Source organism: Gracilinanus agilis, chromosome 2 (assembly GCF_016433145.1).
Source record: "Gracilinanus agilis isolate LMUSP501 chromosome 2, AgileGrace, whole genome shotgun sequence".
In the NCBI taxonomy this organism is placed as follows: domain Eukaryota; kingdom Metazoa; phylum Chordata; class Mammalia; order Didelphimorphia; family Didelphidae; genus Gracilinanus; species Gracilinanus agilis.
Window position 1 is genome coordinate 663877316 of NC_058131.1, and position 22866 is coordinate 663900181.

General features: G+C 46.9%; 1 protein-coding gene across 1 annotated transcript in view; it reads right to left on the minus strand.

Annotated features, from left to right (window-relative positions):
- Positions 1–1260: 1260 nt before the first annotated feature.
- Positions 1261–22866, minus strand: part of ZMIZ1 (zinc finger MIZ-type containing 1) — a 214227-nt gene continuing 192621 nt past the window's right edge. Inside the window, exons 8-15 of the mRNA XM_044660241.1 lie at positions 22349–22454; positions 19692–19852; positions 18459–18526; positions 17970–18038; positions 14363–14607; positions 12212–12378; positions 6739–7023; positions 1261–3710 (exon numbers count right to left, since the gene is read on the minus strand). Of these exons, the coding sequence (XP_044516176.1) occupies positions 3603–3710; positions 6739–7023; positions 12212–12378; positions 14363–14607; positions 17970–18038; positions 18459–18526; positions 19692–19852; positions 22349–22454 (1209 nt within the window). The 3' untranslated portion in view covers positions 1261–3602. The remainder of the gene's footprint in view (positions 3711–6738; positions 7024–12211; positions 12379–14362; positions 14608–17969; positions 18039–18458; positions 18527–19691; positions 19853–22348; positions 22455–22866) is intronic.

Sequence of the window (22866 nt, forward strand, 5' to 3'; positions counted from 1 at the left end):
GTTTGTCTTTTTTGCAAAATAAAATCAAATGCACATTCCAAGGAAGATGAATGCATCTCTGTTAACAGGTCTCTATTTCTCATTTACATATATACAGACGTGTCCCTTGAGTCTCTGCTGCTGACACGGAGGTGTCTGGATGGGTCAGTCCTAAGTTCTATCAGTGAGCAGAAGTGTAGGTCTCTGTGGGTTCGTTAGGGCTTCCGCTGGGGAAGGGGGGAAATATATATATACATATATATTTTAATCTGGAGAAAAAAAATCTACTGGGAATTTGATACACAAATAAAGCTTTAAAAAGCCCAAAGGGTGGGGGTGCTCATATGTCTTTCACGGAGCTTTCCCACCCACCCCCATCCCACCTTGTAACTAACTTTGGCAACATGGACACAAACACGCCAGTAGATCCCATGATCAGGTTTCCTTTAGGTACAGCTGGGCACCTTTGGAGATTCTGATGGCTCCAACAGGTCTATTCACCAAGACATGAACAGTAGGCACCATCTTGGGATTCGAGAGCCACCCTTGCTTACAAAGTGATCATTTCCACTTGTATTTACCTCTTTGCTGATCTTACTCTAGGTAACAGTGCCTTTGACAGCTTTAAAAAAATAATAAAAGAGCCAGAGCCTGGACCCCCTTTCGTAGCTCATCTCTCTTGTCCCCAAAATGATGTGGGAAAGGCTCCTGCGAAAGTTCTCGGTGTCTCTCCATCACTGCCTGTTTTGAGAAAGCTGACGCTTAGGTCTAAAGGAAAATACTTGATGGAGACTGCCTTGCTGGGCAAAGCCAGGAAACCTGTTGTCTTCCTAGGAGAGGAACACTGAGAATTGGGAAAAGAGGAAGCAGGTGCTGATTTGTCCTGGGAAACTATGCTGCAGTGCATATAGGGAGTGTGGCCCTGGGGGGTAGACGACTCATCATTCATGGGCAAATCAGAAAGGGCCCTAGAGATGGCCACAATACCTGGCAGCTAAGGACCCTTAGATTCTGTCGAGGGGCTGACCTTCCCACAGAGATCACCCCATACAGAAGACAATGGACTGGCCTCTTCTCCCCCCTCCCCCCCAATCATGTTCTATCCCAAGTGTGTGTGTGTGTGTGTGTGTGTGTGTGTATGTATGTGTCTGTATATGTGGTCGGGATGGAGAGGTGGCGGGGAAGATGGCAGGGCACGCCAGGGGTGGTAACATCTGGAACACTACTGGAAACAATCCAGATTCTACTCATGCTGTTTGTTTAGCTCTTTGCTTTACTGCCAAAGGATTTGGGAAATGGATCAAATGGGTGAGCTGACATCTTTAAAATAAAAAGAAATTTCATTCCCTTAAGTCTGTAAAAAGAACCTTTGATTTTTTTTTGTTTTACTTTTTTTTTTAAAAAGGACTCATTTTTTTTTCATCTTCAGTCAAGGTATTTAAAAACAACAGCAAAGGATATAACCAGGTCATGAAAATGTTGAATATTATCAAAGACGATACTAAAATATTCACAAAGATATTTACAATAGTGATCCTTAAAATAATTGATTTTGCATACTGAACAACTCGTCATCTGCGAAAAATGCAAAAAACCAAACCAACTAGTTACAAAGAAGGTGTGATGGCAAATTCTCTACAGAAAACCTGGTACAGTCTGAATATGGGAGACTGGGAATAAATGAAAGTGACCACTGTTTCCTGTAATATCTACAGCAAGGGGCTAGGGGTGCCCAGAGGTATGTGGGGGAGGACAAAGATTAGCTCTGGGGGCAGTGGTGACAGCAAGGAGCTTGAAGCAAAGAAATGACAGATTTGAGCGAATGGGAGCCAGTCCAGCATCGTCTGAGCCCAGAGCAGGCCATTTACAGAAAGAAACATAAGCTAAGTCCAAATCAAATCATACATTACAATGGAGATAGGGGGATTGGGGCAGGGGCACAAAGATCTGGAAAAGTGGTAATCAGAAACGGATGGATAAGCAGAAACCACTTCATGTCACAACGGGCAGGGAGTGTCAGGCTAATTCTAAACCACCAAGGGGGAAGAATGGTACATGAGACCAGGTTGAGATATGACCCCTTAAACGGCAGGTTGGCACGTGTGCACGTCTTGTGTAATGCTCCCTGGATGGCATGGCACACTAAGATGTGCACAGAATCATCGGGGCTGGAGATGCAGCCCGGCAAGTGGCATGGGCAGAATAACAGAAGGGGTGACACAATAATGGCTTTTGATGGACCCCAAGACCAAGCCATACTCAACCTGGCTCACCTCTCTTCTTCCTATAAGCCCTGATGTTTAAAGGGACAAGAAAAGGACCTGGGAGGGTGAGGGGTGGGCAGTGTGTGTGAAGGCTAGACAACATGTAACAGCCTTGGAGATTGAATGGGGAAAAAGAACTACCCCCCGCCCATTCCTCCCCAAAAGTCACTCATTTATCAAATTCCACTGGTCCTTTCTGTGGATGATTTAAAACTGACTTTCTCCTTCTTTTGTGGATTTTTAAAAAGGACTATGTTGGGAGTAAAGGTATACGTTACTGTGTCTGCCTCCTGACAGGTTTGTCCTCTTCTTGCCCACATTTTCAACTCCCCCCTCCCGGACCCCTTTTCCCCTTCCTCAAGGAAAGGGGCTGAGGTTCTTTTCCCATTGCTGGCTGAGGGAACTGTAGGGTCCTCTTGTGATTCAAATGACCCAGTGGCCATTCTCTCTACTGTCTGTGATCTTAGAGAACTCTATGGTTCCCTCTTCCCACTGGAACCCAAAGCCAAAACAACTCTCCCTCCCTGATCCCTTCCAAGGCTTCCCATCTCCATCCATTCTGTCTGAGCCTCTGCGTAGCATGATCCCTTGCAGGGACTGTCTGGGCTAAGAGGTCAGGGATCAAAAGTGGCAACCTTCAGCTCCAGGCAGAAGCGGGGAGAAAGCATGGTCTGCTCTGGCCTGGTGAGGTTCTTTCTTGGACGGTTTGTGCTTTTCCGGTGGTGGTGACTTCGGCAGCTCCGGCCAGCACCCATAGGACACTCCTATATGGGCTACCCCTCCCCAGGATACCGTGCCTGTTCCATCCATCTTTCTCCATATTTCTGGTTCTGTGATTGCTCAGATGTCCAGTCTGGGAAGTTGGTGGATGGGGAGATTTCTCAGTTTCAAAAATGGAAGACCCCTGGGTTAGAAGGTTGTTTTCTGACACTGGGTCAGCATGGGAGGAATTGGTGGGGTTGGAGGGAGAGAGAGCCACTTTCTTATCCTTGCTGAGCTAGAGATGTGCTGGGATGGTTTTCTCCATCACAAGGCTCTTCTTCTAGGACTGTGTTGGACATGGGCAGAAATGCATCTGCCCTGGGCTTTAGACTTTGCCGTGCCAGGGCCGGGAGTAGGTGGGTGCTCTAAGGGCCCCCCAAAACCCTGTGGTCTAGGTACCACTTCTTCTGCAGTCTCCCCACTGAGTGCCAATGGTTCTGAGAAGGTGATAGTAGGAAGAGACCTCACCCCACCTCCAAATGAGAAGTTCTGGGGTGGAGAAATATGTGTGTGTATGTATGTGTGTATGTGTTTGCATGCGTGTGCGTGTGTGTACGTGTTGGGAAGGGGAAAGGGATTGATTAAAAGCCGAGAGCTTCAGTTGTTCTCAAAAAGTGAGAGAAGGTCATCGTTGCTATTGCTCGGCAGGTCAGGAGGGTCCAGGTACGAGAGCAACTCATCTGGATTCGTGAGTTCTGGAAGAAGCTGGAAAACAAAGATGGGGAAAGGAATGAGAAGGATGGCCGCTGGTCACTGAAAGTCGACACCTCTGGGGGCCACTCTTCTTCCTGCTGCCCTCCAGAGAGCTTGGGCTTCTTGGCCCGAGGTGGCATGGGATAACAACTCCTGGAGCTATTTCTATTCCTGAAGAAGGAAGAGCATGAGCTCACTGGCCTAGAGCTGGAAGGCCACCATGTCTGACCCCTTCCATTTTGTGGGGGAGGAAACAGACTCAGAGAGTTCGTGTGATCTGCCCAAGATTCACACCACTGTTCAAGGGCAGATTTGGGATTTGAACTCAGGTCCAATGCCTGTCACCCACCACCAAAACCCATCCTGCCCCACTGAGGGGCAAAAGGCTGGCAGATAGATTAACTCAAAGCTCATCTCAATTCACTACTGAGCTGATATGGTTGGAGTGGAGGGCTGAAGCCATTCCTTGATGGCCAGGACCTAATGCTGTGAGATCTCTAGGAGGAACCTCACCCAAGGGCTGGGTGCTAGGGGCGTGCACATATTGGATTTTTGGATTCCTAGTCCCATATCTTGCTAATTGCCTTTCTGAGAATGAATCCCTGCCCTCTGCTCTCGGCAAGTACTTCTGTGCAGGTTCAAATGACCACCGGTGATCTGGAGCCAGTACACGTGCCCCATGGAGTTTGTGAGATGACTTGTGCAGCTACTCTGGGCCAAGCCCTAATGGGAAACCATTTAGCTGGGAGATGAAGTCAGCTTCTGTTCCCCTGCTGACCCCTCCTCCAAATTCCTGCTCTGCCATCTTGAGAGAGCATTGACTAAGTCCGGATTAACTGTGGGATAACGATAGACCGATGAAGGGTCTACAGTGCCCGGGGCCTTGCCTAAATGCTCTTTCCTTCTCCACTGTTCTGGTGTCCTTTTTCTGCTGAAAAGACGGGGGCTTCAACTGGGCAGTCCCAAGACACTCTTGTCACGTTCACATTCTAGCTCACCTTCATGGAAACATTTTCTTAATGACAATTCTTTCTCCTGGAGGCAAAGCTCTGAATACTAGCCTAGAATGACCAGGGCAATGCCCGTGGAAAGGGCTGGGGCTGAGGGAGGAAAGGGGACACATCTAAGGGGATGTTTTTAATAGCAGATTTAAAAATCTCATTACTGGTGTGTCTCAAAGAGGAGAATTTTTACAAAAATGAAAGGCTGATTTTCAAAAGGGGAAATCTGTTGGGGTTTTTTTGGGGGGGAGGGGAGAAACTTAAGTATGTAATAAGGTGATTGGAATAGGTCAGTTGATAAACTGCTATTTCATACCTTATCCACAGTAATTAACTACTCGGTGATCTAGGACAGAGATGCCAAATATGTGGCCTACAACTCCTTCCTTTGTGTGGCATGAACAAGGTTCAAATGTAAATGGGAAATATTTAACAAGATAAATAAAAATACAATAAAACACAGATAATGTTAATATGTGGTTTTCTAATTTGCAGCTTTGAGGGTCCTTATGTATATTTTTAGTGGCTCCCATTTCTATGTGAGTTTGACATCACTGCTTTACAGGGCAAGAAGTTTCCTAATGAGACATGCTAAGTGGATTTGAAGTCTCAAGGTAGCAGCTGCAGGAGGCATGGAAGCATGGGGCGAGAGCACTTGCTTCAAATCTCTCCTGAGACTAACGGCATGACTTGGGAAAAGTCCTCTGGCATCTCTAGACCTCAGTTTCCTGATCTGTAAAGATGTGGGGGTTGGCCTAGAAAGCCTGGGAGGTCCCTTCTTGCTGGAAAGCTAGAATCCTCCTTGTTGAAGGAGGGCTGAGCGGAGCTCCCAGCTCTTGTGTCTCGAATGGCTCGCTTTATTTAGTGGCGGGTGCTGACCCCTAGAGGAACCGGCCCTTTTCTGGGATGTTATTTCCTTTTCCTTCCTGGTCTCACCCTGGGGTAATTCTTTATCCAGCCCTCTCTTTTCTTCAATGACTCACACTGGGTTCTCCTCTCTCGGTAGTCTCTTCCCTGCAGATGCGATGAATGCTCAATGTCTCTAAGGACTCAATCCATCTCTCCTTGGCCAGAAAGCAGAGGGTGCTGCTGGTGGCCCGGGGGAACCCCTCTTACCCTGTGTGGCAAGGCTGGGCTAGGAAGGGGGTCCCCAGTCACTCCCACGGTTGTGGCCCAGCTCTGCTTAGCCTTCAAATAACCTAACCTTCCCTTGGCCCCGCCATCCATCTTTCTACTGCCAACTCCCAGGGAGCCCCCAATAAGGCCACATGGAATGTGCAACAGAAGAGTTTAAAAAGCAGGCATGGATGACACACGGACCAATAAATCAGAGACACATACACGGACAAGACAGATAAAGGGACGCTTACACTTCCCCTGGCTTCTGCTAAAATCCTACCCTCTGGTTCCCTCCACAGTGAGAGACAGAACGGCACAGACGGCAACAAACCCAAAACAGGAGAGGAAAGGGGAGAGAGAAGAGAGGAGAAAAAGAGGGTGGGATGGGGGATACCCCCTGACTGCCTCGGTGGCCGTAAGCTCAAAAATGGTAAAAAAAAAAGCCAGAACCTGAACCCCTAACCTCCAAACCACCAAGAAAAAATTGCATTAAAGAGGGGTGTGATTGGGCAGAACACACCAAGGATCTTTCCTCGGTTTTCTAAACCTGGAGGTCCAATGAGGTCCAGGTAGAAGTGACAAAGGGTCAACTCATGAAGAGGGGAGAATCCCAAATGAAAGCAGGGAGAATAAAGCTGTCCTGTCCTGGGGGTCCCCCAGCCCTTAACTAGGTGAAGCCAGGATATGAGAGGATGTGCTGTCCGCACCCAAGCCCAGGAGCCCCCCGGGCTCCCCCGCCCCCCCCCCTCCCCGGAGGGTGGGGGGGTGCACCCCTGTGGCCACACACCCCACCTCCTCCTCCACCCCCTTCCCCTGTCCTCTCCCTCCTCCCCGCTCCCCCCCAGGCCCGCCCTGTCTCTTGGGCACGTCCAGGTGCCAAACCTAAATGCAGGCAGATGAGAGCGGTGAGCCAAACTTACATCCAGCGAAGGTTCCGGCATGTCGGACGCTCCCTGGGCTCCGGCCTGACCCTCTAAGGCTGTGGAGGGGTTAAAGGTCAGGTCGCTGTGTGGATGGTTGCTGGGAGCAGCCTGAGGCGGTTGCCGGGGCGGCTGGGAAGGAGGAGGAGGAGGAGGTGGAGGAGGAGGAGGAGGAGCTGCCCCACTGTGATGTAATGGTGGCCCTGACTGGTTGCTGGGGTGTGGTACGTGCAAACCTTGTTGTATGGAAGTATGGGACTGATCAGAACTGCCAGGATGTGGGATCTGCGGAGGAGGAGAGAAGCAGGAAAAAAAAGAAAAGTGAGGTGACTAGGTACAGTGCACGAGATGCCTGAAGAAATGAAAACCAAAACCAAAACCAACCGAAACAAACCAAAAACACCCTTTACACTGAATGCTTTTCCGTCGAGAACGAAACAAAACAAAAAACCAAAGACGCCCCCCAAAAACAACCAACCGGGAAGGGCATGACCAGGAAGGAGGCGAAGGCCGCTGCACGCCATGAAGAAGGGGGACCACGAGGGAGGGAGAAGGGAGGGGGGGAATGAAGGACTTCAGGAGACAAGCACAGACACAAGAATCGGAGGAGCCTGGTCTCTTCTTCCTCAGCCCCTGCCCGGTCTCCCCCCGGACCCCCAAGCCTCCTCCAGTCTGGACACCATCACAATGAACAAGAGCGTGGTCAGAAATGGAAAAGCAAAATGGGAATGTTTCGAGGTGCAAAGGAGGCGTGTAAATGCTGGCTCTGGCCACAGCCGCAGAACAGAGCTGGGGGGCGGCAGCTCACTGGCCGGGGAGCCCGCAGACACAGAGAGCAAAGCATCTGACTGAGCCCCCCATTGCTCTAGGTAGCCACGGGTACCCCCTGACGGGAGGAGGGAGCCGGGAAAAGGCCAGAAAGGGCTTCTTTGGCTGACACCGGGCACTTTCTGAGAGGTCTCCCTGGGGAAAGGGACGATGTAACTGGGGTGCCCACAGGGGGATGGGGGGGACGCCTGAAGTAAAGGAGACGTTTTAGAGTCAAGCAGCTCTCTTCCCTCCTCTCCTGAAAAACCATGGCCCGGTGGAAGTCCAATCAAAAATCAGCTCCAAAGCCCCCCAAATCGCTAAGCCTGAGGGAATCCTCTTCTCCTGCAGTCAGTAGAAAAGGGAGGAACTGGAAAGCTAGTGACCACTCCAAAGTTATGGAAGGGGATGCTGACAGGGAGCTCATTACCTATTGGGGTAGCCCATTTCAAAGAGCATTAAGTAACTGGGAGGAAGTTCTACACTGAGTCAAAACTGGATAGGGAAAGGGGCACCTCAGAAGAAAGAGAAAAGAGGGAGATGACACAAAGGCCAGAGATGGGGTTGTTGAAGCTGCCCAACCTCACTCATCCCAGCTGAGGAGGGCAGTCCGAATGAATTTTTAAAACTATGGAAAGGTGGGGAAAGAGATGCCTCCTTATTCAGGGCCCTTCCTAGTCCTCTTGACCTCGTGTTTACTTGGCAGAGATTTTCAAATACCCTTATATGTGTAAGTGCTGTTTACCTCCAGAGAATGGAAGCTTCTTAAAGGCAGGGAATTGAAAACTTTTGTGTCTGCACCCAGAGAACCTTCTGCAGAGCTGGCACATAAAAGGCTCTTAATAAATGCCTGGTCATTCATTTACTGAAACGTCTCATCGCTTTTAAGTATAACTGGCAAATCTGTCCACCGAGGGCTACCATGCTAAGAAAGCTGTGTGGCAGGGGGAGAGATGCTTTGAATGAACTGATGTTTATAGTGAGCTGACCAGTCTGCATACACAGAAATTAATTTGTTGAAGAGCCCATGAAAAGGTGTATTCTCTTCTTTAAAAAAAATTTTTTTTTTTTTTAAAAACCCTACCTTCTGTCTTGGAGTCAATAGTGTGTATTGGTTCCAAGGCAGAAGAGTGGTAAGGGCTAGGCAATGAGGGTTAAGTGACTTGCCCAGGGTCACATGGCTGGGAAGTGTCTGAGGCCAGATTTGAACCCAGGACCTCCCGTCTCTAGGCCTGGCTCTCAATCCACTGAGCTACCCAGCTGCCCCAAGTATTCTCTTCTTAAGGTAGATATTCTTCTTCTGGGCTCATCCACACTGACTGTTTGCTAACCACATTCCCTTTACAAACTTCAGAGTGGGAAGGAAAGAGACTTTCCCTCGTGGGCCAATTATTCCAACCTTTCATCTCTTCTGGGACTCGCAAGATCACAGAATTTTGAGCCTGAACAGACCTCCAAGTCATCTAATCCAACCACTTCATTTTTCAGATGTGAGAACTAAGGCAGAAAAATGAAGTGAGTCCTTTCCATAGCATGTCTGGTGGCATCTTTTAGAACCCTTCTAGTGACGAAGGGGAACTCATTGCTTACTGGGGTAGCCCACTTTGAAAGAGCACTAAGTGGCTGTAGGAAGTTCTTATAGTGAGCCAAAACCATCTTCCTAAAACTTCCAACAGGTGGACAGTACAACAGTAGAGTAGATGGTTGATGGATTCAAGCACACTTTAATCAGTTCAAAAATCCTGAATGAATGAGATCCGAATGAACAGAATTTCACTGGCTACTCTGAAAACAAGTACCTGGTCTTTGTTCTGAGGATGCTGCAGCACCTAACCAAATCTAGGGTGTGGGAGTGCCTGGAGGGGGGAACCATGAGCCTCTTAGTATTTAAACCAGCATCTCTCCTGGATTGGGCAGGGACTCTGCTAAAGAACTTAATTCCTGGATATCACCAGCCTGAATGATTGCAACTTATAAGCACAGGTGCTACCTTTTAGCCCTTTCTTTTTGTTATTTTTAAACCTTCACCTTCTGTCTTACACTCAAAATTGCATATCCATTCCAAGGCAGAAGAGTCCAAATAAGAGCTGAGCAGTTGGGGTTAACTGACTTGCCCAGGTTCACAAAGCTAGGGAGTGTCTCTGTGCTACCTCGTTGCCCCTATGCCCTTTATTTTCAGAAGCTTATTCAGGGACCTGAATCTTTTTCTTTATTCTCTGTCTTGGAAAATTGACCAATTTGTCATTGCATTTTTACAGAGTCCAATTCAAATTCAGTCCCTTTTCTCCTGCTCTATTTTAAAGGGAGGCCCCCTATACGTCTTGGTTGGGAGTATATTCCTGGATACTAGAAAAAGTGGAAGGAGGAAAAGTAGGGAGTACTCTTAGAAACTCCTAATAAAATCTTCAATTATTTCGCCTCACATAGACTCAGCTCTCTGATCTGGCTGAGTTCTGGGAGCAATCTCCCTTTGTCCTCCTCGTGAGCCTAGTTTCTTTTTTCTTGGCCCACAATTCTGGTTTCCTATGGTTCATTATCCCTGGGTTGGCACACATAGCTAGAGGTTCTCGGGGAAGCAAGAGTGCCGTATCTTCGTCTTGTTTTAAAACCCTAGTCTATGCCTGAAAGTGGATTCTGAGCTGCAATTCTAAAGCCTGGTACTTTGAGCTCCTAGTTGGTTCCAAGGCCAAAGTCATTAGAGGACCAAAAACCAAACCAAACCAAACCAAACCAAACAACCCAACTCTTGCCTTCTGCCTCTTCCTCTTCCCCAGGGCTTGGGGAAAAGAATAGAGAAGATTTGGGATCCCTTGGCACATACTCCCTGAGCTCCAGCCTCTCTTTTATTCTATATCCAACCATGCAATTTAGCAGACTGCCCAAAGAAACTAGGCAGTATGAGTGACAGAAATCAGAACAGAGTTTGTCTCAGTTTCCCCTTCTTCCTAATCTCCTTTCCTAACCCCCCTTTAGGGCCTGAGGATACTGGACCAGCAGAGAATCAATCAGATATGGAGACAGCTGGTATTGCTAATGCCAGGTAACAAGAGAGGAGGAGGTGGGAAGAAGATACAGGTAGGTTATACGGGGTCGACACAAGCTCAATTGCCCAAAGAAGTTTAAAAAAAAAAAAAGAATCATCTGAAAACAAATTTCCAAGCCATGGTACAGGTTATGATTCTGTATCTACAGTCTGGGAGGTCAGGGAATAATACATGGTCCTTTTTCCTCATTCATCCCTGTATCCAAAGACTGTTGCCTTTGGCGGTGGAAAGAGCACCAAAATGGGGATCCAGGCTTTAGTTCTGGCTCCATGGGCAATCAGCTGGGTCACTTAAAGCCTCTGAACCTCAATTTCCTCTTCTATAAATAGTAATGACAATACATGCCTTAAATCTAATTGAGGTCTCAAAGACATGTCCTCACTGTGAAAAGTATAAAACTTTTCACCCCAAGGTAGGTTATTAGTAATGATTACTCTTGGCTTCTTTCATCAAAAGCTCTCTGGCCTCTTCAGGGAAAAATGTGGCATGGACATGCCATCCTCATGAATTTGGCTTCAATGAGGCTATCCATTTGTTGGAGGAAGAGAGGAAGAAGAAGGGACAGTACCTGTTATTCTTATCAGCCAACTAACTGGCTGATCTGGAAAGGTGACCAAGATCTGTCAAGGCACGATGACTGGTCAGGCAGGGAAGACTCAGAAATGAACAAACGTCTATCCACCCTTTCCCTCCTCCCCTGCCTGTCCTGGTTTTACCTCAGAAAGCCTTCTTTACCTGTCCTGACTCACATTCATTCTCAAGGGGGGAGAGAGAGTGACAAAGGATGTCATCAAAGCCACCACCAGACTTTGGGTCCCTGGCTATCTTGCTCCGTATGACCTGGAGCATCTTCTTCAAGGATCAAACGATTTCCTTTGAGAAGGATGACACACTATACCTACTGCACGGTGATACTGTCATGGTGACTGATTTGGAACTGAGAAGAATGTCCAAGACGTTGGTTCCATATTGAATGTCGGATGTGGGATCTGTACACTGAGTAGATGAAGGCTGAATAAACTGGGATCATCTAAGCTAGAAGGGAGCTTTGGCACCTCCAGAGCCTCTCTTACCTCGCCCTTTCTACAGATGGGGAAACTAAGTCCTAATGAAAGAAGTAGTGCCCAAAGTGCCCTACCCAGTAGTCAGCAGAAGTGGCACGGGAACCCAGGTTGCTTGACTTTCAACCTAATGTCCTTTCTACTACACAATACGGTGACTTTGTTGTCGTGTGTGTATACACAAGGGAAGAGAGTCCAGACTCCTAGTTTTTAAAGAAACCTGCAGAATGAATCAAACTGCTGGAGGATGCCTCTCTAAGGCCAACCCAGTAGAAGCAGAGAATCTTCGAGGGAGAAGGGAATGTAACTCACTGTCCGCTAGCTAATACTACATTTGGAAACACTGGCAGGACTTGTCCCCATTCTCCCCTGATTCCCATTTCTGTGACTTGGCCTCTCTCTCTGCTGGGAAAGGAACAAAAAACATCCACAAAGAAGTGTCTCAGACTGGGGCCTTTGCTCCCCAGTCTAGTCCAAGAGGGAGGTAAGGGATTTAGGTAGGGAGAGGGGGTTGGATAGGTCAGAGAAGGGAGAGGAGGAGGATGGTGAGAGGGTACTTACAGTTTCTTGCATGGGGTGACTGAGGGGTTTCTCCAGGGCAGCCATGTTGCTGGGCATGTCCGGGGGGTGGGAGAGCTGAGGGGGCCCGTGCATGAAGTCATTCATGGACGTCCCTCCGGGGTTCCCATGGGGGAAGTCAAAGTTACCGTGGCCTTGGTAGTTGTTGCCTGGGGGGGTGAAAACAAGGGGAGGGGAGGGGGGGTCACCCACTAGGTAGATAGCATTTGGGCATCAGGACCTCTGCATGAGGCGTGGGACAAGGTTTGAGAGAGTTAAGTTTGTCTCTATCTCTACTGAGGAATCTGGAGCCAGCTTCCTGGGGCTCAGCCCAGGCTGTACGTGGTGAGGTGTTAGACTGAAATTCCTTGGGCCCATTCAGCTGGGAAGGAAAGTAAAGGTGTGCTGATGGGGAGAAGGGCAGGCCGAGGGGAGTTTTCACTGAAAAGCAAGAGAAAGAAGAGAATTTTCCTGATGTTCTCAAGCTACGGTTGAGCAGTAAAACCAGCCACTGGTGGCTGCACAGACCTTTCCAATAATAGGTGCCTTGTGCAGGCTGGGAAAATCATCTAAACTGGCATGTAGACAAATGACCAAACCTCATTTATGGAAGAAATTCCTACACAGCTGCTCAGCAACATGGAGAATTCAGGGGAGAAAAAAAGATATCAGAAGGTGACTATGGAATAAAGTTTAGGGAACATCTAGTCCAACTCTCTTGTTTTACAGAAGGGGAAACTGAGGCTCGGAGAATCAAAGTATCTCATCCAAGGTCACTCCATGAGTTAGGGACAAAACTTAACTCCTAGAATCAGGGATTCCAGGCTATAGACCTGCCTCTGTCACCAACGAGCTGGGTTACCCTGGGCAGATTATGTCATGGTTCTGGGTCTCAGTTTATCTCTGAAATGGGTGAGTTGAAGCAGCTGATTTCTAAACTCCTTTCCAAATTCTAGTTTCTAGATTCTAGGATTCTATCCTTCATCGCTCTTTCTACTTCATTATCTTCCCAAAGCAGTGTAAGAATAGACAGGATGGGGTGTTGGTTCTGGGCTCTTTTCTGATTCTAGCTTGCTAGGTTTAACACTGGGTTACATAGTGCTGTATAACTTGAACATAAGTGTTTTGGCTTTTCTGTGCTACCCCCTGTCCCATGGGATAAGGAAGATGGCGGGTAATAACTGCTCAAAATTTCCTACAAGAGGACCTTCTGGAAACTCAAGCTCATTGATTTAATGGGGTTGCTTTCTAAGGAGTAAAATAATTCCTGAAAGTGGGAACGTGCATGGGTGTACCACTGTGGAAAGGATGAGGCTCTCTCATCAGACAGCACCCCAGAGATGGTCCCTGAATCCAGACTTAGGAGTGGCTCTCTACTGGCCAGGTATGGTTGAAGGCTGTAGCCATGAGCCTGCTAGACTCGAACAATGAAGTTTACTCAGAGTCAAGGGCAGGGACACACATGGGGACATAGGGATGGGGCAAGGACAGACACCCTAGGGAAATCAGGTCTTATCTCTTTGAGAAACAAAGCCCTCTGAAGGAAGGGATTATGGATTTTGTTTTCTCCCACTGTATCATTCCTCCCTCCCCTCATCCCAGCTCTGTAAACAGTCTAGGTTCATGTAGGGATTATGACACCTGCATAGTGAGACATGCTGAACTTGGGGGACAGGATGTGACCATGTGTCCAATATGGTAGCTCAGAATGGCTCTGTACTGTGACTAAGCATGATGGTGATGACACAGCATGGATAACAAGCATTCTCTCCTCCCCACCTCCCCCTACTACTTCTGTGGACATCTAATTTCTTGGGGAACAAAGGATTGGGGTGTGTGACAGTGGAAGACAACTTAGATAAAGACAAAGCTTGCAAACATCCTTCTGGGGAACCATCATTGTCCTTTTTTCTTTCACATCAATAAGCCAAAGGTATTCAATATCATGGAGATGCTTTGAATTAGTGGGGAGTGGGGTGGTGGTGGTGGAGGGAGAGAGAACACAACTGGGAAACAGGGTAGGAAGGATATGTGCTTTGGGATCTCTGGAATCCAAAGTCTCAAATTCAGTCTTATCATGCCCCTTTGGGCTTTCTTTGACTCCCTTCTTGGTAAACTGAGGCTGAGGGGAAGTTGGTTCCTGGTTTCACCTACCTTGGCTGTTATATTCATTGGAGTTGGTGCCCCCGGGTGGGGGAGGAAGTGGATAGGGGGATGGGCCAGGGCCCAGAGCTGCGATCATCTCCATGACATTGGGCATGATCATCTGGCTGGGGCTCATAGTCTTAAACCTTTTGGAGGGGATGCCGTCCGGGTCATCCTTGATGTGGATATCGGATTTGATGGGAACTGGCCTCCAGCTACATGTGGGGTCGATGGTAACCTCTTCGAACTCAGAGCTGAAAATGACAAAGAAAAAATGGCTAAGGCTCTTGGTGGATCTTCTGCAGGGAATGGCAGAGGGTACCTCTTTCTAAATGCCTGAATTTGCCTCAAAGGGCTCAACTACTCTAATAGCTCCAGGTCAACTAAAATAAAAAAAGCCTTCCTTTCTGTCTTAATACCAATTCTAAGATAGAAGGGCAAGGTTTAGGCAAACCGGGTTAATTGACTTGCCCAGGGTCCCACAGCTAGGAAGTATCTGAGGCCAAATTTGAACCCAGGACCTCCCGACTGGTGGTCTATTCACTGAGTCATCTAGTTGTCCTTCTTCCTGTTTTCCTGTTTAGTTTTTTTAATTAAGTGTGTTTATTTAATTAATTAATTTAGAGTATTTTTCCATGGTTACATGATTCATGTTCTTTCCCTCCCACCCTCCTTCCCATAGCCATCTTCCTGATTAGTTTTTTAAAAAAAACATCTGAACATATATTCTTTCATCTCTTCTTTGAGACAAAGTTAGCTGGTCATCAATCAACAAGTCTCACTTAAAGGCTTACATGTGCCAGGCACCATGCTAAACTCTGGGGATACAAAGAAGATAAAAGCACGTCACTGTGATCAAAGAACTCCCATTCTCATCGAGGAGACAGCATGTAAATAACTAGATACAGATAAGACTGATGGAGAAAAATGGAAAGCCATCTGAGAGGAGAAGGCGCTAGCCACGGGTCTGAGAGGAGAAGGCGCTAGCCACTGGGGTGGGGGCCAGGGGAATAGGAAAGCGCTGCTGCAGGTGGGACCTGAAGGAGGCCAGGCAAGTGCAGGTGAGGACAGAGAGCATTCCACACCCAGAGGACAGCCAGGGCAAAGGCACCTGGAGAAGGAGTGTTATGTCTGAGAAACTGTAGAGAAGCCAGTGAGGCCAGACCGTAGTGTGTGTGTGGAGGTCAGTAAAGGGCTAAGAAGTCTAGGAATGTAGGAAGAACTCTAAGGGCCAAAGGGAGGAATTTCTGGTTGATCCTGGAGGTCATAGGATCCACTGGACCAGTCTGAGCTCAGGGAGGTAACACGGTTAGACCTATGCTTTAGGAAATCACTGTGACAGCTGAGTGAGGCATGAAGACCAACCAGAAGGCAATACCCCAAGGAAAATACCCCAACCAGGAAATACCCCAAGAGAGACATGATGAAGATCTGAACTAGGGCAATTGTTAGGCGACTAGAGAGAAGCAGATACATGGGAAAGATGGTATGAATGCAGGAAGAGTAAGCATGGCAACAGATTGGAGATCTGGGCTGGTGTCTGGGAGGATGAGGGGGTCCTTGGTGGTAATGGGGAAGTTTAGAAAGGGGAGAGGCTTTGGGGGAGAAGGGCAAGTTTGATTTTGCACATGTTGAGTCTGAGATGCTTGTTGTGGTTCATATAATTTGAAACATCCAAAAAGCAATTAGTGATGTGGGACAAGAGCTCAGAAGGAGCCTCGTTTTCCTCAGCTGTAAAGTTGTGGGAAGCCAATAAGAGAATAGATAAAAATCTGAGACTCCTCTTTTGACAGCAAACCAGTAGTCAAGAGGTTAACCTTCTTCCCCTTTGGTCAGAAATGCAGCCAAGGTCGAAACCTTAGTTTTAGCTGGGGCATTTTGCCCCGGAGAAAAGTATTCTCAGACTTAGCTTGCTGATAATCATGCAGCTGAAGGTCCAGCCTGGTTCTTATCTTCACCTTGAAGTTTCTAGCCTGTTGTATTGTCTGTGTTAAAAATGCTGCACAGTGTAGTTGTGGGAAACTATCCTTGTGCTTCTGGGTGAAAGGGAGTTTGAATTTCTTATATAATAAACTTGTGACTCAATGGCACTTCGGAGAAGCAGCTATGAGAGCTATGAGTTAACAGTCAAGATCTTCTCCTAGTGTCCCATTACTTCCTTATCAACTAAGCTGTCCTTATCAGATTATCAGAGATGATAAATAGATTTCAATATAAAGTAGTACAAGGGATTTGCCTGAGGTCCCAGAATAAGGCAGGGGCAGAGTAGGGACTTGGTTCCTTGATTCCCAGCTTTGTGCGGTCTCCATTATGCCTCCATGCCCCACAGAAAAGAAGCAGGATCTACTTTCCTCCTAGGACCTGGTCATTTTCTTTCTCAGGACAAACCTGTTTTTCTAGATATCCATAAAAGGGAGAGGAAGGAGTGGGAAGTCCTGATTCCTGGCTTGGGGTCTGGGCCAGATGGTACCAGTCACCCTCAGTCTGGCTGGGAAGTGAGGCCCCAACATTCTCCAGATGTTCTTAAAAGTTCCTGATTTAGAGCTGGAAAGGACCTTGGAGATCTCCTACACCAACCTATCCCTCTTTGCTCAAAACTCTACCCAGTAAGGTCCCACACACTAACTTAATTAGCAGAACATAAGCTCTTTGAGGGCAGAGCCTAAGGTTTGTTGTTAGTCTGTTTTGTCTCTGTAGCGCCAGCAAGTGGATAGTTTCTGACAAATAAAAGCCACTTAATTAATTCTTGTGGCTAAGAACTAATGCAACGAGGAAAACAGAAACAGGAAGGCATTAGCCATAATAACAACCACTCTGTAAATCAAAATATAACAACATAGAAGGAAAAAAACACCAGATCAAACTGGGTAGTGATAATGACTAAGCTGGGTCTGTGATGAGAGATGAGAAACTGTGCTTGCTGCCTTCCCTCCCTTCTGCCATGGCAGACATTCGGGTCAAGACACTGCCCTCCACAGATGGCTTGGTTAGTTTTGCTCAACCATCTTTTTTTCCCCCTCCTTTCTTTTCTTTTCTTTTTTTTTAAACCCTTACCTTCCGTCTTAGAATCAATGCTAAGTTCCAAGGGAAAAAAGTGGTAAGAGCTAGGCAATGGGTGTGAAGTGATATGCCCAGGGTTACATAACTAAGAAGTGTCTGGGGCCAGATTTGAACCCAGGTCCTCCTGTCTCCAGGTCTGGTTCTCTGTCCTCTGTACTACCTAGCCGCTCCTTCCCTTTCTATTTTTATTTTTTGTGAGAGGGGATGTTTTCCTGGGGGGAGGGGACAGGAAAAGTTCTCTATGAAAAGGAAAATGATTTTAAAATAGCAGAATCAATAATCCGTCATATCGAAGCATCAATCAATAATCGATGAATAAAAGAAAAACTAAAGAGTGATCCATATAAATAAATGCTTATTGAACTGAGGCTCTAAATGTAAACGAAGTGACACTGCTAGGTGGTTGGAAATAACCTCCATACAAGTAGAATAAAGTGGTAAGAGACAAGAGCCTGAGAAAGCAGGGGCTACCTGCTACCTTGAGCATCATGTTTTCAGAAACCAAAGCCAGAACTGCCCCCCGACCAGGGTTTCCCATCAGGTCAGCAACACTTACTTCTGGATGGCATTCAGGATTCCCCACATGTACTGGTCGACCTCCAGACCTTCAAGCAGAGCAGTTTTACTAGACAAGGAGAGAAGCAAAGTCATTGATTGTTCCCCTCCTAGACTTTAACCTGGCCAAAACCCCAACACCCAGGCAATTCTCTCTCTCTGTCTCTGTTTCTCATATACACACACACACACACACACACACACACACACACACACACACACACACCCTTTAGAGAAGACTCATCTACAAGATTCCTAAATTGCAATGTGTTAAACCTGCAGTCTGCCTTGTCCCCTCCCATATGTAGCCCTTTTGCTAGGACTTGTTCCTCTTTTATTCTCTTTTAGAATGGGAACGCTTGGCTACTACTGCCCTTCAAAGACTAAGGCCACTGTCAAAGGGCAGTGCAGAGGAGGACGTCCAGCTAGCTGAGGTGGATGGATAAAAAGGGATGGGCTCAGCTCTCTGGACACAAACGCGCTTACTCACTTGCACACTGGACACCTCCAGGTCCCCCTCTCACAGTTCAGTTGCAGGTATGATTCCAAATCGAAACACTGAAAAGATAAAAGTGTTGAGTGAGCACGCTGGACCCGAATCCAGAAATGCAAAGCCCTGGATGCAACTCGTGTAGCCCTGAGGCTTGGACACTAACATTCACAACTTTTTTCCTTTTCTGACAACGAAATGCCTCTGGGGCTCTGGACTTCTGGGAGAAGCTTCTCCCCACAGTCTGATTATTCCTTGGCTTCAACATTCTGAGTCCCAGAGTTGTCCTTTGCCTCTTATCTGGTCTGCTGGTATCTGTTTCTTGCTTGGCTTCCTGCCCCTAGTCTGTCCTAACAGAAGGACATTTTTCTTTCAGGGCAGAGCTTAATTCCCAACTCCCCTTTGAAGCCTTCAGGATCATTTTTACCTAAAAGGATCATTATCTTCACTCTAAACCCAAGACCATTTACTGTCTCTATAACTCCTTGGAACGTATGAGGTTAGGGCCTTGAGGATGTCTTGGATCATTCCTTACTTTCCTGCAAGGTCCCAGAGGGTGAGGATCCCACCCTTACATTTCTTTTTATACTCTGTGGTGTACATAGGGCGTACACCTATGGGTCTGCGGACAGAGTAGGTCCATGAAAGGGAAGCTTGAGAATTGGAAGGCTCTTACAGGTCACCAGGTCTAACCCCCTCATTCTGAAGATGAGATAACTGAGTCCTTGGGAGGTTAAGTTATTTAGCCAAAGTCACACAGGTAGCATTTGTGGCAGAGATGGGATTCAAACCCAGGTCCTGTGGCTCAAGTGGAATCACTGAAGGTGAATCCACAGAAACCAACTGAGAATCATCTGAATGGAGCACCAGTAGACTGAGAATGCATGGTACAAGAATATCTAATGATGGCCAAGTCTTTTCTTAAAGGCAAACATGTTTTGCTGCCCAGATGGAAGCCTAATGATGACCTCAGGTAGTGGGATGTTAGAGAGTGGGGGTTCTGAATGACGTTTGCAAGGAGGATGGCAGTTGGGAGCAATGTTAAGCAGTCTGTGCCTGCCACTGACCCCTCTGACAGTCTCACAAATGTCAGGAAGGTCTTAGCAGCAGTGCTAGAATTGAAGGGGGCTCCCAACTCTCCTCTCCCTCCCCCAGTACCTCCCTCTCCCCTGCAACCCCACAAAAAAGAGGAGGGCTGGCTGAAGGAATGGAGCATCCTCATTGCCCACTGACCTGGACATGCTTGCAATCATGGCCTCTCGCTGGTAGCTGAATCCTCCGGAATGTAATCGGACACTTCAGAGACACTTTGATTGCTGTCTGTTCCACACCATCTTCTCCATTGAGGGTGGCATTGCCTGAAGAGGCGGCCACACTGCTGAAATTCCGCTTGACTATTGTAAGAGGTTACAGACAGGGATTAGGAAAACAGCTACCCCTGGTTGTTCCTCATCGGGGGATAATAAATCTGTCTGCAGAAAAGGTCCGTACAAAGACCATCTATCTCTCCTGCAGATTTAATGATTACCAGCACCTCATCAAGCGCTCTTCTCCTGCCACCCCCCCAACCCCAGCCCTGAAACATTTCCATTAATATTTGAGACATGTCCCTGCTCAGCTACATGGCTTCTAGGAGACACCGCAACCTCATTAGTATTTAAAGTGGCTCCTTGGCAGCCCTGATGAATGCCTGAGAATATGGGTGTGAGTTGAACGAGCCTTGGGCAGACCTGGTAGGGGCACCTAGACATTTATCAAGGTAGCTAGGCGGCTGTGCTAGCCCTGCCTGCAAGAAGGCCTCGACTATTGCTGTAATGGTGGCAGTGATCTGTGGCCTTTGCCAAAATCCTAGAAAATAGGGCCCATTTCACTAATGGGGCATATTTCTGTGTGTATGTGTGTGTGTATGTGTCTAGGTTTACTTGGAAAGACTGCAGAGACTGAGTCAGCAGTTCACTGAAAAAGTGGAGCAAGGACCACTTCCTTGGGCAATGGCAATTGTTGCTAGTTCAGGATAGTCCCCTGCTCAGAATTCTCTTTGTCAAAGGTATCATTATCATCATCAGAAGAAAATACGGCAGAAGAAGCAGTTTTGAAGTGAGTATTTATACAGTCCCAAGTCCAAATGAACATGTCACTTGAAAAACTGCTAGAGTAAGTGAATGGAAGTGCATCTAATGGATAGAGCTGGTCTCAGAGTCAGGAGCATCTGCCCCTCTGAGACAAACACACACACACACACACACACACACACACACACACACACACACACACACAAAAGTTATGTGACTCTGGGCAAGTCATTTAACTTCTCAAGTGTTCCAGGAAATTCTAAGACCAGTCAGTATGTGAGTATTTTTTTTATAAACCTTTACCCTCAGTTTTAGAATCGATACTATTGATTCTTTTTAAAATAAAAATATACATATATATTTTATAAACCCTTAACTTCCATCTTAGAATCAAAACTGTGCATCAGTTATAAGAAAGAAGAGTGATAAGGGCTAGGCAATAGGGGTTAAGTGTCTTGCCCAGGATCGGGTAAATGTTTAAACAACCAGCTTTCGAGGAAAATAAAAAATGAGCATTACTACAATTTTTGCCATCACTTTCACAAGTCTGGACAATCAGTAAAACAATAAGTCATGTTCTAATTTGTAGCATTCAGTTCACAATGAAAATCTAACAACTGGTTCTTGAGGGCTGGAATAAGTTGGCCCCAGAATACTTCTGTCTAAGACTAGACATTACTGAACACTGGTGGCTGATCCAAATCGGTGTGGACAGTTCCCTCACTGAGAGATGCTTATACCAAGAAAATTTGAAATTATAGGTCTGAATCCTCCCAACCTTCCAACATTTTGAGATAGCCTTTATTATCTCCCAACTGAAGCCATGGGGAATTCCCTGTACTTTCTTCTCCTATTCGTAGAAGGCCTTTCATATGCCTTTCTTAGTCTGCATAGAATCTGGGGGTCACTGAAAACATATATGTGCGCTCTAAAACTTGAAAGAAGCTATCCCTTTGTCCCCATATCCATTCTCCTACTCTAGGCCAGGTTTGCACATAAATTGTTTCCTGATGGTATAAAAGGGGATTTTCTTGCTTCTCCCATTAGCTAGTTCTCTGTTGTATTTGCCCTAGGTCACTCATGTTGCTTAGCATTAAGTTCAGTCCTTCTTCTTCAGTCTCCTGTAAAGGTCAAGACCAGCTGGCTAGGTCTTGAGGCTAGTTATGAATTAGCCTCAGACCCATGTATATCAAGCAGGAGCATCACTCACTCTTGGTTGGGAGTCCCCTCACTCCTAGTACAGACCTTCTAATCAAAAAAGGCTACACTATGCTGTTTATAACTACTTTTGAGGTCTTCACTCATCTTCACATCTGGAATTCCCCTCCCACCTCTTCCCTCCCTAGCTAAAGCTCACCCATCCTTCAATGGTTCATCCTGGTCCTACCTTCTCCAGAAAGCCAATCCAGTTTACCTCCCTCCTCAGATTCCTGAAACCCTCAGAGTCAGTATGTCTCCAATAATGAATAAACTCTCTGAGGTTGTTTCATGTGTGCATGATCTCATCACCTCAGTTAGACTGTGAGCTCCTTTGGACAAGGGATCACATCTGGTGAGTCTCATGATTCCTGAACTTTGCTGTGGCTGGCACAACATTGAGTATGTAACAGGGGTTTAATAAAGGATTTCTCATTGGTTAATTAGGGCCGATATTCAGAGATTTTGCCTTGGATTCCCTCTGGAAACTGATGTGGTGAGTCCCTAAGGCCTTAGCAAACATTTCTCCAGCCACAAAGGCCAAAGGGGAGCCCTCTGATGTGGCTCTGTCCCTTCCCCAACCTTCTTATTCCAAATGAAGCTTGGCACAAACAGACTCACTCTTTGTGATGCAATGTTCTGCAGGCAGGAGGCGTTTCTTGAGCAAACCCTGCAGGACAGAGCGGACGGAGGGCCGGTGGACTAACTGCAACACGAACAGATGGGACTGCCAAGAAAAGGGAGGAGTAAGTTGTTAAATTTGGGCCTCAATTTCTTTATTCGTAAAATGTGAATGATATTTCTTGTACTATCTACTTCCCAGGGGTGCTGTGAGAAGCAAACATCATCACTTCTGCTTGAATTATGTCCCTATAGCTGCATCTCAGTCCATACCTGTAATTATCCCAAGAAGCACTAGTTAATAGATTTTGAATGTGAAGGGACGTGAGGGGTCAAATTATTGAACAACCTCCCTTCACAGTTGAAGAATTGAGGCTCAGAGAAATTAAGTGACTTTTCTAGGCTAGCCATCAGGTATAGAATTTGAATCCAGGTCTTCTTGACTCCATGTTTCAGACTATTTACTGCACTATGCTATCTTTTGGGGACAGGAAGACAGAGGGCCATCCGTAAATTAG